General features: G+C 41.2%; 2 protein-coding genes across 2 annotated transcripts; one reads left to right on the top strand and one right to left on the bottom strand.

The window, feature by feature from the left end:
• The first annotated feature begins 631 nt into the window (after positions 1-631).
• bach1b (BTB and CNC homology 1, basic leucine zipper transcription factor 1 b) lies at positions 632-7,664 on the top strand. The gene is made up of 5 exons (XM_031872524.1): positions 632-853; positions 986-1,234; positions 1,720-3,153; positions 4,594-4,800; positions 4,913-7,664. Exons 2-5 carry the CDS (start codon positions 986-988, stop codon positions 5,216-5,218), a joined length of 2,196 nt encoding a protein of 731 aa, XP_031728384.1. The 5' UTR covers positions 632-853; the 3' UTR covers positions 5,219-7,664.
• A 1,724-nt stretch (positions 7,665-9,388) lies between these two features.
• On the bottom strand, positions 9,389-16,409 carry rab38b (RAB38b, member of RAS oncogene family). Its single transcript, XM_031872683.1, has 3 exons — positions 15,279-16,409; positions 13,309-13,586; positions 9,389-11,495 (listed from the first exon to the last, which is right to left on the bottom strand). Exons 1-3 carry the CDS (start codon positions 15,505-15,507, stop codon positions 11,346-11,348), a joined length of 657 nt encoding a protein of 218 aa, XP_031728543.1. The 5' UTR covers positions 15,508-16,409; the 3' UTR covers positions 9,389-11,345.
• Positions 16,410-16,626: the final 217 nt, after the last annotated feature.

The following is a 16,626-nucleotide window of genomic DNA, read 5'->3' as shown; positions in this document are numbered from 1 at the left end:
AATATATAATGAATATGAAGACAAATAATCAATTATAGGAGTTGTGTTGGTACTCCTTTATTAAAGTCGTTAACTTATTGTGCCTCTGCCAGCAAAGGTCTCTCTCTATCTCTCTCTCTCTCTCTCTCTCTCTCTCTCTCTCTCTCTCTCTCTCTCTCTCTCTCTCTCTCTCTGACACACACAAACACACGACAAAGAAAACTTGAACTGAAAAAACAGAATCATATGCTGCCACCTGTAGAAAACAAGATATGAGTCCTTCTGAGAAATATTCATCTTCAAATTATCATAATGGCCTCAATAGTCTTTGCACAACTTAAGTCTAGACAACTCTAAAGACACGGACAATAGATAACATCCTGTTGGGTTTATATTCCCAACCATCATCTTAATCCCTGAATTGTGTTTCGGGGTAAATCTATAAAGGAATTTTCTGGGAAAAGCCTGTTAGTTTACCAGATAAATTCAAGGGTGGGATTGTGGACGGGAAAAACTGCTTGCTCATCCTATATCAGCAGGAGTCTATGAGTCAGCGCTCTGTTACACCCAGAGTTGTTGCAACACACACACACGCACACACACACACACTGACACAGACACAGACACAGACACACACAAATAACCACACACACTCTCACTCCCTCTATCTCTCCCTCCCTCTCACATACTCACACACAATCCATATGACTGAGTCAAGCTCAGTTTTTAGTTCCTACCAGAGTTGAGATAAGGCTTTCTGGGAAACGTAGCCTGGTTGGACGGCATTCCATTTAGAAATAGCCATGTGTGCTCAGCAGCTGGGACTTTCTTTAACGCTCTAAGAAACGTGGATATATAAAGTCAGCCTTGTAAGGTAGGCATGTCTTTGTTGTTATTTCTATGTATAACTTTTTAAGTATGTACTGTATAACCTGAAAGGGGGAAATGTTACCTACAAGTTTGTATGTGCGTGTGTCTATGTTTATGTGTTTGTGCTTACATATAGATGTCCCTGATGGCCACATCTGCCCCCCGGTCCTCTGTGTTTACATTTGAGTCTACAGTGCATTCCTCCCATGTGCTGCGCTGCCTGGACGAGCAGCGTCGCCGAGACTCAATGTGTGATGTTACCGTGGTTGTGGAGGGTCAGAGTTTCAGAGCCCATCGCTCAATTCTCGCTTCCTGCAGCGAGTACTTTACGCAGAGAATCTCCTCCCTCACACAGCATGGAGCGGTCATCACTCTGCCACAAGAGGTGAGATGTCACCTCACAATGCCGTACAGGTAGAAAGTAGATACACACAAGCCGTGCTGCCCAACAATGGGTCAAAATGAAGTGAGAAAAATGACTGAAAGGTTGACGGTACGGCTGTATGAGAGTTATTTGATGGCATCATTTTTTATGTTGTTTAGTCGAAAATCTCTTTTTATTTTTTATTATACCACATCTGTTGAAAAAAAAGTTGCATTAACAAGATTCTTTAATGGGAGGACCTGCTTTTAATCAGGTTATTGTGAATTACAAACCCACAGAAAATAGATTTGTATTGGATGCTTTGTCAGTAAAGTCATATGATCATGGGCTTTATTTCGTTAAACATTTGTGATCATTTCCTTGGCCTACAGAATTAAATGTTTGATTATCTGACAGAAAATATTTTAGAATTACCGATTGCAGTCCTTGAGAATTAACTTGAGCATATAAAGTGCTCATTCATGTCACTTGTCCTTTTTTTCCAGGTGTCTGTTGCTGGTTTTGAACCCTTGCTGAAGTTTGCCTACACATCCAAACTTCTCTTTGAGAAAAACGACGTCTTAGAAATACGTAACTCCGCCTCCATTCTTGGTTTCAGAGACCTAGACAAGGCATGCTTTGATTTCCTCCTCCCTAAGTTCTTCTCCAGCAGCAAGAGCCCTGCCCCTGTTCCGAGAAAGACCTGTTGTAAGAAGAAATGTAAGAGGCGATTGTCAAAGGAAGACTGTGCCACTGACTCTGTTGATGTGTTGTTGGATGAGAAAGAAGTAAAACCAGTTGCTGACTCACCAACTCAGCAGGAAGTGGCTCGGCACTGTAACAAATCAGTGAACAGCAAAATGGGAAGTCAGAACGGTGCAGGCACTCTTACACCTGTAGCTGAAGGGACAAATGGCCGTTTTATGCAGTGTCCTAAGTATCGCAAGTTCCAGCTGGCTTGTGGTAAGGAAACTTGTGTCACAGAGAAAAGTCTGAACAATCCCGTAACGGTAATCAAGAATGACTTTGATCTTCCCTGCTCGCCCTGCTCCAGCACTGTGAACAGCAAGAGTGACGTTGAATTCCCTGGTAATTCAACCTCTATTTCCACCAGGCAGAGCAAAAGAGGGGCTGATGAGCCATGGAAAACTGAAATACGTGACAGGAAAAAAGGGGACGGTAGGGGAGGGGAGGTTGATATGATTGAGAAAGACACAAATGAAAGGCAGAGGAAATGGAATAAGAAGGAAAGAGAGATGGAAAAGGAGGAAGACATCAGCTCTACAGACAGATCCAGTGTCAAGGTAGTCTCGTCAGGGCGGAGCACAGTGCTGAGTGAGAGGTCATCAGGGTTAATGTTGCACCATTGCCCCCTCACGACCTTTGTCGAGCACCCTGCAATCACTCGGTCACCGGGGCACGAAAGGTCCGTCATGGACAGTACAGAGGGCAAGAAAACAAGGGACTCTGGTGCACTAGCGCCAGGGTCCATTCATCAAAAGGCAGATGATGAGATAGATTCTGGCTGGCAAGAAAGACGACAAACTGGCTGCATGTCGGTAAATAATGCCAGAGATGGGAGCGCCGTGGAAAGGGGAGTGGCCGACCACCTGGCCAAGCAGCTGGGCTCTGACATGAGCTTATCTCAGCTGAATTTCCAGGACCCTGATGCAGGAAGTTCCTCTGATACAGGGAGCGGACGGGTACAGAGCACATCTTTAGAGTGGCTGAAACTCCATAACCTCAGCTCCACAAGCACAAGCTGTCCCTTTTACCAGGAGCTGGACCAAAGGAAATGTTTATGGAAGGGAGCAGAGCTGTCTGAGTGCGAGGGGGCATCGCAGTCAGGTGTGTCATCCCTCAACTCAGGGGAGGATGGAGACTCAGAGACGGAAACAGAAGGAGACAGTGAGTCCTACACAAGAGAGAGGGCCAGACAGGTGAGCAGCTAAAGCACGAAACAAGCCTGCTAAGGCCCTGCACATCTGTTTTGTTCGTTGATATGTCTGTCCTGCTGCCACCTAACTGTGAAGTTCATGTGCTGAAATGAATCTGTGTCAAAAAGGGTCAGCAAGCTCACACTCCCTGTAGATTACTTTTCATTATGCTTGTTCAGAATCCCTTTAGTGCCAAGTTACTTATTCACCAAGTAGAAATGATGACGATGTGTGTGTGTGTGTGTGTGTGTGTGTGTGTGTACGTGTGTGTACATGTGTGTTGCGACAGTGTCTTGCTAATTAGTTCCGAGTCCAGTTCATCTGAAATTGACAGCTCAGCCCGATGAGTTAACAATAACTACAGGCGACTCAAACAACAGGTTTGCGGAACGTCTCATGTTACTGTTCAGAAGGTGTGAACAGTGCAGTGATTGTGCAGACAAAGCAAATGTCATTTCAGAGGAAAAGCCGCACTTTTATTTACTCTAGATAAAACCTTAAATGATTGCTCCAGTAAACCAGTGAGTGTACATTTCCTGTCACACATTAGCAGCAGCAATAACCCAGCACCCAACCTCTGCTTTTAATAAAAGGCAACTCCTCTTAGAGTTAGAGTTAATTATTAACAGCTTGGTAAAAATATAACTTGGTGTCTGAATTCCAAATCCATTTTGACTTCTGCCTGACTTAACTGTGTTTTGTTCAAATACAAAAAGCTCCACATGTTTTTTTGATAATTTAATGTTTTTTTATTTTCTGTGAAAAAAGATTCTATAGCAACTACCAACAACACAGAACACACAAGCTTTTTTCCACAATTACTTTGTTTGTTGTTTGTTCTACTGTCTGCAAATGTCTGCAAATGACTTAGATTGATGCTCTTTGGTAACTGGGAATAGCTACTCTTAGCTACCAAGGAAAACAAAAGCACTATCCTCCTCCTGTTTCGGATGCGCAGTGGGTGACGCACTTCTTTGGACCTTCATTTTCCTAAGAAATGGTAACCGGTGGCAGACAGAATTGCTTAGTAAAAGCGAAGCTTATAGGGAACAAATCTAAATGCTAATGGTGTCGTTATTCTATTGCCATTACATTGTGCAATCAATATTCCAAATGATAAGTTATGCAAAAATATGTGTCTGTTAACACTTTAATGCATTGACTGATGTCCTAAGAATAGTTAAAATGTCTTTGTTTCTTATGATGTTCAGACAAGCAAATTAAATCTCTAAGACTGTTGATTTAAAGGTGTGTGTGTGTGTACTATAGTCACATTCATATGTCATCTACAGCTTGACGTCATCCAAAAAGACAAAACTATGTATATATATGTATATATAAAACATAATTATATAAATACGTATATATCTAAAGCATTGGTTTTTGCTCCTTCAGTGATGCTGATACCTTTGTTACCTTTGTTTTCTGTTTGGGCGTCCGTAGGTGCAGCTGCCTTTCTCTGTAGAGTGGATTGTGGATCTGAACAGGAATGACTTCCAACAGCTGCTGAAGCAACAGGTCTTTACACAGGAACAGCTGGAGTTTGTCCACGATATAAGACGGCGCAGCAAAAATCGCCTCGCAGCTCAGCGTTGCCGCAAGAGGAAACTAGACTGCATACATGATCTGCAGTGTGAAATCAACAAGCTGGTAAAAAAAAAAAACATGTTTTTGTTCAAATCAGTCAACTTTTATTAATAAGCACTTCTTGTTTACAGACATGTTAATCATGGTGTGTGTGTGTGTGTACTGTGTTTCACAGAAGACAGAGAGGGAGAAACTAATGATGGAGAAGAGCCATTTGAGCCAGCTGAAGTCAACAACATGTCACAGTGTCTCTGCATTATGCCAGAGGGTGTACAACGAAGCCAACCTGCAGCCAGAGCAGCTCCAGGTGTTGGCCCAATACACCTCCCCGAACTGCCCTCTGTCCTCTTTCTATCCTCGCACAGATGCACTCATTTCACAGCCTCAGCCTTCTATCTCGGCCTGCTTTGCCGGCCTCGATAAGCATATGGCGTCTGAGGAGGCTTCGTCCAGCTCAAAAAAAGCACACAGTCACAGGTGATGGTCAACATTCACTTTAGATACACACTCAGGGCACGTGCATGCAACACATTACTAGTTGTTAAACGGCTCCCACTCTATCGTAAGATATTTATAGACATTACCACAGATTATGGACTAAGTACAGGCTGCATAGTAAGGTAACTTGTGATACATTTATAATAGGGACGTTCATAATCAGCACATATTCTCAGTATTTCCTGCTAACTTTTCAATTTAAAACATACAACTTAAATGAAGAGGTCTGGAATGTGTTCCAGGTATCCAAAACCATTCATTTACTTTTCCACCAATTATAAGTCTCTGATGACCTTCTGTAGCACATTTTTCACACTTTGCAAATGGATTTTTAGACTTTGTTTTTTGGTGAAAGCGGAATAGTATCTGCTTACAAATCAAGTCAGCCAGGGTGCATGATGAGAATGTTAATATTTTAGCACTGAGACAATCACAACTTGAATCAGAAAACAAAGGGAACAATGGTCTCTTTATTTATAATTATGCTTCACTGCTTAATTACCTCAGGATAACACACACACACACACGCAACATATGTACTTTAATTGTTTAACATTTTTATAAAGGTTCTCAGGTGTTAATAAGAACATTCAGCATACGATACCTCTTGCAGACAGTGCTGGCTCTCTTTTTAGTGTGCAACACAAGCCAGCATTTTGCACTAAAACCATACAACACAGCAAACATAATGTGGCACGTTTACCTTCTCGTCATATGTCTGGCAAAGATATTTCAGACTGTCATTGTGGTCGTCTGACCACAGTGACACAGCTCTCCTTGGCTATGCACCGCTCGCTGAGCTTGGCTTTGACTCACTGTAACAGACCTCACGAATTTGCCTAAAATGTTTAAAGTGCTGTTTGAATAAAGTGTACCTTAGCAGAGCTTTTATGCTAAACATGAACAAAGCAGCTACACTTTTAGGAGCTGCCTCACTCAGTGTGATGAAAATCATTCCCATCATTTGTCCCACATTATGTGTCTGCCCTGTATTGTGGCAGGTATTGAACTCTTTTTATATATGCTATGGAAATATTGTGTGTTACCCAGCACAACTTGATTATCTTTAACACCCTTAATTAAATTCCTGTCAAGGGTCAAGCGAACTATGTAGCATTACCATGCAGTACAAGCATATTGATGTGTATATTGTGTGTCTCCTGTACTATCAACACCACAGTTATGTTTATTAATTCTTTACTCCATGTTTTGTACTTCTTTTGACTTTCACCTATACCTTTCACCTAGTTTATCCCTGCATATGGTAGTTCTTTGACACTCAGGACTCATTACAGAAAACCACTTTGCAACCTCCTCGTAATCAAGTTTCGCTGTATTATATATGCATATATGTATAGATTTCTTTACACCCGTGACAATCACAACTGTGCAGCTGGTCTTACATTATTTGTGTAAATATGAAAATCAGTTATACGTTGATTTTATGAGGACATTTTGAGTAACCACATTGTATTTTTGAGGACAGTGGGGTTTGAGCATGTTATTGATGGTTAATGACATAAGGAGTTGTTTTTTCTCCCACCAAGCCGATTGCAGACTGCTCAGCCAAAGTGTAATGCATGATAAAGCTGGTGCTTATTGCCCTCTAGTGGCAGCGCCTGTGCAGTCAACAGACTGAGAGCTGTATAGACGTGTACTACGATGTGTCTGCAGCACACATTGCTCTACGACTGCATTATTTTATTTTTATTGCATAAAAAGGACTGTATCTTTCTATCATAATGTCAAAGTGGATTCCTGCATTTATTGAAGCAAAAGGGAAAAATAACCAACATTGAAAACAGAAAATAAAAAGCTCCAAACAGTAAAAGATGTTTACTATCATCCCTCAGTTGTGAAGATAAGTCTTAGTGCAATGCATTACACTATATTATATATATAAAAAAAGAAACACAACAGTAAGGTTAATGAGATGTAAAATCGGTCAGTGTTCAGTTTGAGGGATAGCTCAGTTCATAAGGTTTTCAGAAGACTCATCTTTCAACTTGGACAGATATATTAATGATTGAATACTGCACTTAGTCTTTCATGTTTCTCCCTCCTGAATCTCATTCACCCTCTCCCACATACCCTCATCTCTGTTACCTTTTAAGTTTCCTTTTCTTTTCACTATTTCCTTTAGTCCTCCTCTCCCCCTCTGTCTGTCTCTGGAGGCTATTTTAATTATGCAGAGACTACAATTTCATCCCTCAATTTTCTTTTATGTGAGCAAACATAATAGCTCCCCAGATGATTATGAAACTATACAAAGACCTGTGAATCACAGCATGCTGGTCATTCTCACTAGCTATTCATGAACTTATAAAGAGAGAATTAAAGGAAGACCCCGGGTGGCTAAGGTCAAGCAGGTCAACTTGGCCTAATAGGTTTTGGCACCGGGGAGTGGGAACCAAGAGTCACTGAGGTCCCAGGGCTTAAGGATGAGAAAGTCACCCGAATAAAGGTAATTTGCTTGAGTAAGCATGCATGTTCACACGCTGTAATTAAGTTACAAATCCAGTCATTCTCAAGTGGTTGCACTTCATTTTAACTCGTCTGTCTGTTTCTACAGCTAAATCCAACAGTGTTTATATTTGTTGTTTTTCTGTAGAAATGAGACATCTTGGGAAACACACTATATGAGTCATGTCTCCTTATTAGGCCATACAAGTCCAGTTAATATGATTAGAAATAAAGGAGTGTGCATTGCCTGCACTGTTACTAATGTGACAACAGATGGCACCACATGAGCAGTTACTGATGGTGAGAACAGGGCAAAAGACTCTTGATCAGATTAGGTTTCTTCTATCATCTTCTTGTCGCTGCATTACGTAAATTGCCTCATGGTCTCCACGTGATTAAGCCGGCTGAATGTGTTTTGATCTTACAGAGTGTGTGTGTGTGTGTGTGTGTGAATTCTGTCTGGAAAATATTTAAAAGGAAGTCGAATGTGACCTGTTTTTAATGCGTTTGCTTCTGTTTACCTGCTTGCACCTTTGTTGAGCTGCCTGTCTTATGTTGCTGTAAGATTTGAGTATTGCTTTTCTCCCATCTCATTTTCTTCTCTTGCTAACTGCTTCTCCTCGTCTCTCTCTCTCTCTCTCTCTCTCTCTCTCTCTCCCTCTGAGAGAATATGTGGGTGTTTTCTGTAGGTGGTTCTCTGGCAGAGCCTGAGCAGTAAAGAGAACACAATATGCTGGGCTAGTAATCCAAGTAATGAATAGTTAGATCTGTGCCAGCTGTTGTCATGGGAAGAGTTAATGGACCAAAACTTTGAGAATATTGTTCTAAATTGAAATGAATGTTTAATTGTGTTTTGTTTTTAATTGCATCAATGACACCCACTCTCACAACAACAGCTTGTTTCTAAAGGGGTGTGTAGGATTTTTAGGCATCTAGCGGTGAGATTGCAGATTGCATCCAACCTCTCCGCTCACCCCTCCCTTTCCAAGCATGTCTGAGAACTGCGGTGGCCTTCAGGTAATGTAAAAACTCAAAAGGCTCTCGCTAAAGCCAGTGTTTGGTTGGTCCGTTCTGGGCTACTTTAGAAACACGTTGGTACAACATGGCGGACTCCATGAAGAGGACCTGTTCCCTGTGTAGATATGAAGGGCTAATTCTAAACTATCAATAACATAACCATTCTGAGTTTCAGGTTTCTATAAACTAATGAAAACAGTTATGAACATTATGTTCAGTTTCTGCCAATACATCCCCCTAAATCCTACACACTGTTATTTTGTGTTGAGTTATTTATGTCGTTTAGATGAATTCAGATGACAACATTCTTCCAAAGTGGCGCTTATGGATCAGTTGTTGTATTGTTGGTGGGGATGTTTTTAACATGAGCCAATAGCAGACGACCAAATCTAATCCCTCAAGCAGAGAATAATCCAAGCAGTCATGTGGCTTCCTAATGAGAACCTGAGGGTCCTTGATCAGTGAGGAGACACACACACACACACACACACACACACTACTACAGTGTGTATGAACTACAGTAATCATACTGTAAAAAGGGTTGTTCCAGGTTAAAGTTAAATGGCAAGAGTACACATTAAAGTCACATTATTGTGTGACAAAAACAGGGACGTGTGATATGATTTAATTTATTTTTTACTACTTTACACTAAAAATTGAAAAGAACAATGCACAAAAGGTGTAATCAGCAGTTTGTCTCAGTTCATTTGTGAGACAAAACATTCTATTGTTGAGCTACACAGAATGTGTGCGTGCATGCAGTTCTTTCTAGGATACTGCAACATCATTCTGATATCCCAAGACGTCACACACCCTCATGATGAGCCCAACTAACAATGTGAAATTGTAATCCTGTGCAGAGGTCACATTTGTCTCAATGGCAACAGTCCACATGATGCAATTGATTTTATACAGGTCTGGCACATTGGACACCCAAGGATTTGAGTCACAAACACAAAACTTCACTGTCTTAAGTTACACTAAGAAAAAAGACAACATTGAGCAAAGTGGGTTCAATTACCTTGCCTTTCACAGACATAGTACCAAGTAAAACAGAGGTGCAAGGTCAGCAAAAAGAGGAAAACAACGTTGTTGTAAGATCAATACAAAATACAACATCTCTGGGTGTGTAGTCGAGCCTGTGTGGGTTTATATAATATGCTGCAAATACTGTAGGCTATGTGAATCAGATAATGAGAGAAATAGGGAGAAGAGGGGCTGGGGACATATACTGCTAAAGAAAGACACTGAAAGCAGCCACATTTCTAGGGGACGGAGAATTTTTCAGGATACAAACAATAAGGATAGAGTGTAGTGGGGGAGGAGAAAAGGTGATGTAAAAAAGATACAAGGACAGGGAGGGAGAGTGCGTGGGTATGGGTGTGTGTGTGCTTGTGACTGTATGGGAATAGCTTCTCACGGATGTTGAGGATAACCATGAAAAATGATCTAGTTACCATGGATACAGAGGGTTAGGCTTTGGCAAGTGAACTCATGATAAAGTCCAGTTTACATCCAGACAATCACCATTTTCCTTCTGATGAAAAAAAAAAAAAAACAACCCCGGAGATGCAAATAAATAATAAAATAAATGAATCACTTTGGTTAAATGTTGCCGTAAGATATAGTGGTTATGGAAGTGAACTTTGTGCAGAAGGACATCCACTCTCTTCCATTAACAAATAATCATGTCTATCAAACCTTTGATCACCTCAACCTGAACTACTCCAGTGGAACTAGAAAAAGACTAGTAACACCAGGCAAGCTCCAGGCTGTGTGTGTGTGTGTGTGTGTGTTCAACTGTCGTCCTTTCTTTGCCTCCGACCAAGTTGTTGCTATGAATACGAATGTGTTGCGACTTTGTCAGTAGCAGGAAAAGTTTTACACATAATACATTAACTAGCATTACTCTCATAAAAGCATGGAAATAACTTAAACGCATAATAAAAAAAAACATGTATGTGCAAAATTCACATAATTACACAGTCAATATTGCTTTCTTTGGCTCTGGCAGAATGAACTGTAAAGGAAGCCTGCATGTCAGTTTCTTGCACCGAGTGAAGGTGGAGGTAAATAGAGAGAGAACAGAATCACAACCACAGTTGCTTGAAATGGTGAGGAACCAAAAACACAACTCCGGTTTGCCTTTGGGCGTGTTGCATCAGGCACGCTGGGAGCATTTACTCCGTTTGTTCAGTTTGGTGAAGCACGTTGAGTGCCAGTTGCCAGCACTTCTCCAAGTGAACTTAGAAGAGTGTGCAATCTTGAGCAGCTGAAAAGAACAGCTCCTGTTTTCTACGTTTAATAACCATGCCAAAGAGCAATAGAAAAGGGCTGAAGTTATACTTGTTTGTCTGCCAAAAGAACTTTTAACAACACAGTGTGATGAGTCACTAAAAGTCGTGCTTCTTACTGCATGTGATTTTAGTTTACAAACTCTGTTTCTCTTGTAATTGGGCACTGAGAACACAAACAAACCACAAACACTCACCGAAATAAAATCTTCAACCCTGGTTTTGGACCAAAGAGGCCGATCTGTACTGTGTGTACTTAGATTTCCTTGAAAAGCTGGGTGGTGTGCCTGTCCCTCTTTGTACTACTGTCTTTCCATTCTGTTCTGTCTCTTATCCTTATTTAGAGCAGCCAGAGCAGCTCATCTGCCTGTCGGAGTGAAGCTGAGGTGAGATGGTGTCTGGTATCACGCTTTTCAGGATGTCATTCTCTGTGGCCATGATGTGCTTTACCAGGAGGTTTGCAGCTTCAACGATATTGAGATTATCCTGAAAGAGAGAGAGAGAAAACTGTCAGGCATGGGTCTATCATTTTGTATTTCCTTCTCTTTTATAGCCTGTCGCGTTCAAGTATTGTTTCACATTTGTATTTCCTGAATTATATATCCTGTCTGACATTTTGATTGTTTATATTTTTATATGACAAAAGAGAATAAAAAAACATCTATGATCCCAAGAAAAAATTGTGTCAAGTAACCAAAGTAAACGTACGATTTATGGACCGTTGGAAAACATGATTTTAATGGATCTGTTTGGGATAGTTTCCAAAACAATCATCTCAGCTATGTCAGTAAAGCACAATGTTCCAGCTTCAGCTGCCGTGCCGTTAGTATGCATCCTGTGCAGGCGTTAACCTACAGCATGTTCTAAATGTGGGTAACTAGCATGCTATCGTCTTCATGTGATTAACACCATGTGTGCACCTTAAAGTGTCTGAAACTACTACAAATGAATGCTGTAAACATGTTTTTCTAACTGCTTCCAAAGAACAACGTGTGTGTGTCTGTTTGCGTAGCCTACTTCTGACATTTCTGGCTGAACCTGCACCTCATAACCTTTGACCTTTTAGAATGTTGAGTCTTGATGCCACAAGAATGGTAGCGCACTTATGCAGCTCCAGCCTCCAACACATTAGTGTCAACAGAGGATGTGTGAATGAAAACAATTGTTGTAGAATTTATAGCTGCGTGTAATTACTGCAGAGCTTCTGGATCAGTGTGTGGAACGAGATTAATTCAAATTGTCATGCATTGCAGAAACGTACGTTTTGTTTAGATTATTTGGCAGCTCAGTCCTTACAAACATATACTGTACAGAAAGAAATTGTTCAAATATAAATGTTTGAAATTCTAGTCAAGCATGCCCTATATCATAAATACTATAATATATATATGTGATGCACAAAATACCTACAATTTTCTATTGATTAAGCAGAACTCTTTTTTGAACACCAGGCAGATAAATCAGTTAACAATCCTCCAACTAAAATAACTTGTTTTGACCCTGCTTTTCAAATTCCTCTCGCAGAGCCACTTTCCACGAGGATATGAAATTCCAGCTGGCTCTGTGGGGATGTTTTTCACTGACAGTAGAGATCATCTCCCAATCAGGTCACTTCAGAGTGTGACAGCCGCTCACTGCAAAGGCCTACCATCTGGCCCATTCATTAACATGTTGATGACTAGAGCAATACTTTGATGTTTTGGGAAACACATTCATTTGCATTCTACAATTATATGAAAAGATCGACACTCTCATGTCAAATATGAAGCTAAAGCCCTAGGCCAGTTAGCTTAGCATAAGGGAACTGGGCTTGGGTATAGAGGAATTGGAATTTTTATTTATAAATAACAAACTGTACACATTGCACTGCTACGTTCTTACGTGCCTGATGGCACGTACTTTGATTATAAACACGCTATATGAGTTTTTATGACATTTTGCTAACATACTAAATGGTACTATGACTATTTACTTGCATACTTTATATGACATATATGATGTTTTTATTTAAAAAATGTCATCACATCCTATACTGTGACTTTTGAGACATTTTTTCATCACATACTATACAATGACTTTATTATGAGTTGCTACACTAACTTTTTTTGATGATGTTTTTCTGGCATACTATACGGCATATTTATGATATGCGACCGATGCTTATGCCCGCCAGTGAAGTCAACCAGGCTAGCTGTTTCGCTCTATTTCCAGTCATTATGCTAAGCTAAGCATCTTCCTGTTCCAGGTTCACGTTGACAGACAGATATAAGATATAAGAATACCTCAGCCCTGGTCTCACCTTAGCCGAGGTCTCAAACCAACCGAGAAAGCCGTGGTCCTTGCAGAACTGGTCCATTTTGATGCCGTTGTTGGTCAACTCCCTGCCCTGGTCGCACTTGTTAGCCAGGAGCACAGTGGCAATGCTCTGTCCATTAGTCAGCAGTAGTTTGGAGTCCAGGTCCTCTTTCCACTTGATGACGGCCTCAAAGGTTGTGGACCGTGTCACATCAAACACTATGAAGGCTCCCATGGCTTCACGGTAGTACACTCGTGTCATGTTTCCAAAACGTTCCTGACCTGTGATGAACGAACGCACGCGCACAGGGAGCTTAATTCATTAGTGTGGCAACACTGTTATTACGTCAGCCATCAGTTTGATAAGAGCCTCTCATTGTTTTGCAGCAAAACAGCTAATGCAGCTGGCATTGAGCCGTTTTAGACCACATGCAGCAGAGCCTGCATTTTAATGAAACAGCACATTCCTGTGGTCCTACCGTCACGTTGCACTTAACTAGATGCTCAATGCAACTGCTTGTTCCCGCTGATAATAGGCCTACTTAAATTACACCTGTAATGCCTGACTTGTCATGAAAATAAACTTTTGTCCCAGACTGTAGCGGTATTCTTACAATAAAATATAACCATGTAAAATGTCTGTGTTCAGCTATGCATGTATGGGTGTTCATCCATGTTTGAGTATTGTTGCAGGGAATAGAAATTAGGTGCAAGTTAGAACAGCTGTCAACAAGACATTCCCCTGGGAGAGTTCTGCTGTCTAATGGGAGTACTTGTTGGTCCAAAAGTGAGCGTGTGCCGTGTAGGTGTGTACATCCTGCTTGTTTGACATACTATGCCCTCTCAGCAGAAAATGTACATGGTTAATAAATATTTACTTATGAGAGTCCATTTTGGCTTAGAAACACTTCTGACATGACAAAATGCTGCCTCATGAACTTCCCCCTTTCGTGCAAGAGAATATATGACTTGCATTGCTCACAAGGAACCCTCATGCGCAGAGAGACACACGCATCACACACGTCACTTGACACGCTGTCATTCAGTAAATGTATGGTGCAATCTACAGCTTTACATTACTTCAAAGTACAACATGTGAAATGTACCGTAGAGTATAAGAAACCAGAATTCCTCAGCCCCTACTGAGTCTATCCCTGCTCCTCCTCACAAGGATACATTTAAAGCAGGTAGATGACACTACATCAGATGTGACATATAATTGCATTTGACCGCTTGAAGCATGTGTCTGCATGTGTCTGCCTGTGAGTTGTGAGTGACTAATGATGTTTAGCTTTTTGTTTTGGCTACAACGAGACCCATGTGACTGGCCTTAAAATCTCCCTCACATGGGCCTAATCACATGAAGCAGCATCATACCTTGAATGAATGACTGAATGACAGTGTGCTGGTCTTCCCTAAGCACCATTGGCATTGTGAGCATCTAGCTCAACAGCTCAACAGAATCACTTACACAGTAACTAAGGTTTGTACAGAGTTCAAAAGTATCCTCTCAATAAAGATCTGGCCTGAAAGTCAGATGTTTGTGTGTGTGTGAGAGAGAGAAAATACTGCTCTTCACAATGACAGTGCATCTTTGAGTTGTGAATGTTTCAAAAGTTTACAAAAGTCATGTCTCACTGTCATTTTGAAGATAAGTCTTATCTTCCCAAACCATCAACTTTTCAGGAACTATGACAAACTGCTTTTTCAAAACAACATGTTTACTTTTTTTCCAATGAGAATATGAAGAGGTCCCTTAGTTCTTGCACATATTTGCCAAATTTAACACGAAAATATACTTTAAGCTTTAAATAGTGTGCAATTAAAATGCATCATACCAATCAATGAGGCTGAACCCTACAGCTGCAGATAACTTAAAAGTTTGAATTCTTGAAGTGATGGCAGGAGACAACTTTTTATACCCAGCAAATAAAAGACAATTCAAATTTCCATTCTACTTCTTCACTGCCTCACCTGCAATGTCCCACAGTTGAAGCCGGACCGTGTCAGAGTCCCAGTTGAACACCTTCAGGGCGAAGTCCACACCGATGGTGGCCCGGTAGTTGGTGGAGTAGGTCTGGTGGACGTAGCGCCTGATGATGGAAGTCTTCCCAACCCCCAGGTCTCCTATAACCAGCACCTTGTACAGGTACTCCTTCCGGAGTCTCTGCATGCCGTTGGAGTGCGCTGACTGATTGGTCATCTCACTTGTCGGATCTCAGGCGCAGCAGCTTCCACAAACTTTGGCTCGGTATGAATTCAGCTTCGTCCCCTCTTCCTGTCCCGTGTGTCTCCCTCTGGTGGGGGTTGGAGACGTGTGATCTGCTCAGGGGCTATGCTTGGGAACTTGTGACCTCGGAGACGTGCGCACGGTTTACTAAAGGCGCAGCGTAATATACTGCCACTTTATGTGACTTTCTCAAATGTTAACCCTTTCATGTGCTGCGTAATAGTCGCTTCCTTGTTTAAGTTAGCCGAAACAACTATAAGCTTTACAATGCAAAGGAGAGCAGGAAAGAGTGATACATCCTGGCCTTGTCTTTTTTGTAGCCTACAGGTTTCCCTAATGCTAAATGTAGCTACACTTCCCACAGGTTGCCATGCCCCTGTTGTCTGGCCAAATAGGGAATGAGCTCCTTAAATGTATGTGTAGATGCAGTTAGAAAATCAGTTCTATTGCAATTAATGCAGTGATGTCAGTTAGTCGCCCTGATGTAAAACTGCTCAGATTCTTGCAATGTAACTAGCAGGAGAAAGCACACAGTAATTAGATAGGAGTGCTCCCATTTTAGACTTTGTTAAAAGGCATTTCCGGTATGTCAAAATCTTTATCCAATATACGTATTCCCCATATTTAGCAACACATCCAACTGCTGGATCAGGCATGTCAAACACAACAAAATATGCATTGCAGGTTGACGTTTACAGATTGGCATGCTTGTCTCTGGAAACAGTCTGGGGCATGTGTTATGGTCACAGGAAAACATTGTACAAAGGATGCCATACCCAAGAGTTACTAAAGCAACAAGATTTTATTCATAATTGATACCATAGATTAACCAAAACTATTAGAGTCTGGAGGCCTGGCCAAAAAGAACAAAGCCAGCCGTACCAGGGGCTGTAGGACCTACAATCTCCCCCCCCCCCTTAATGATCAAAACTCAAAATAATTAATTAAGCCACGAAAACTGGACTACCGAACCTCCATCTTCAGAAGAAAATTTAAACCAGGGAGCAAAATAAAGAGAGAAAAAAAAGTAGTACTCACCAAAGTTATAGAAATAAACACCTGCTTGTTTAAACAGACCCCAGACCTGGTACT

The sequence above is a fragment of the Anarrhichthys ocellatus genome, unplaced genomic scaffold (assembly GCF_004355925.1).
Source record: "Anarrhichthys ocellatus isolate YVR2014 unplaced genomic scaffold, GSC_Weel_1.0 scaffold65, whole genome shotgun sequence".
Classification (NCBI taxonomy): domain Eukaryota; kingdom Metazoa; phylum Chordata; class Actinopteri; order Perciformes; family Anarhichadidae; genus Anarrhichthys; species Anarrhichthys ocellatus.
Note: the sequence above shows the minus strand (reverse complement) of the source record. Positions and strands in the feature narration are given on the sequence as shown.

Excerpts from the sequence above, each read along its gene's own strand:
- bach1b (XM_031872524.1), top strand. The coding sequence starts at position 986 with ATGTCCCTGATGGCCACATCTGCCCCCCGGTCCTCTGTGTTTACATTT. Across the intron at positions 1,235-1,719 it reads TCATCACTCTGCCACAAGAG|GTGTCTGTTGCTGGTTTTGA; the intron begins GTGAGATGTCAC and ends CTTTTTTTCCAG. Across the intron at positions 3,154-4,593 it reads CAAGAGAGAGGGCCAGACAG|GTGCAGCTGCCTTTCTCTGT; the intron begins GTGAGCAGCTAA and ends GGGCGTCCGTAG.
- rab38b (XM_031872683.1), bottom strand. The coding sequence starts at position 15,507 with ATGACCAATCAGTCAGCGCACTCCAACGGCATGCAGAGACTCCGGAAG. Across the intron at positions 13,587-15,278 it reads TCAACTGTGGGACATTGCAG|GTCAGGAACGTTTTGGAAAC; the intron begins GTGAGGCAGTGA and ends CGTTCATCACAG. Across the intron at positions 11,496-13,308 it reads GGTTTGAGACCTCGGCTAAG|GATAATCTCAATATCGTTGA; the intron begins GTGAGACCAGGG and ends TCTCTCTTTCAG.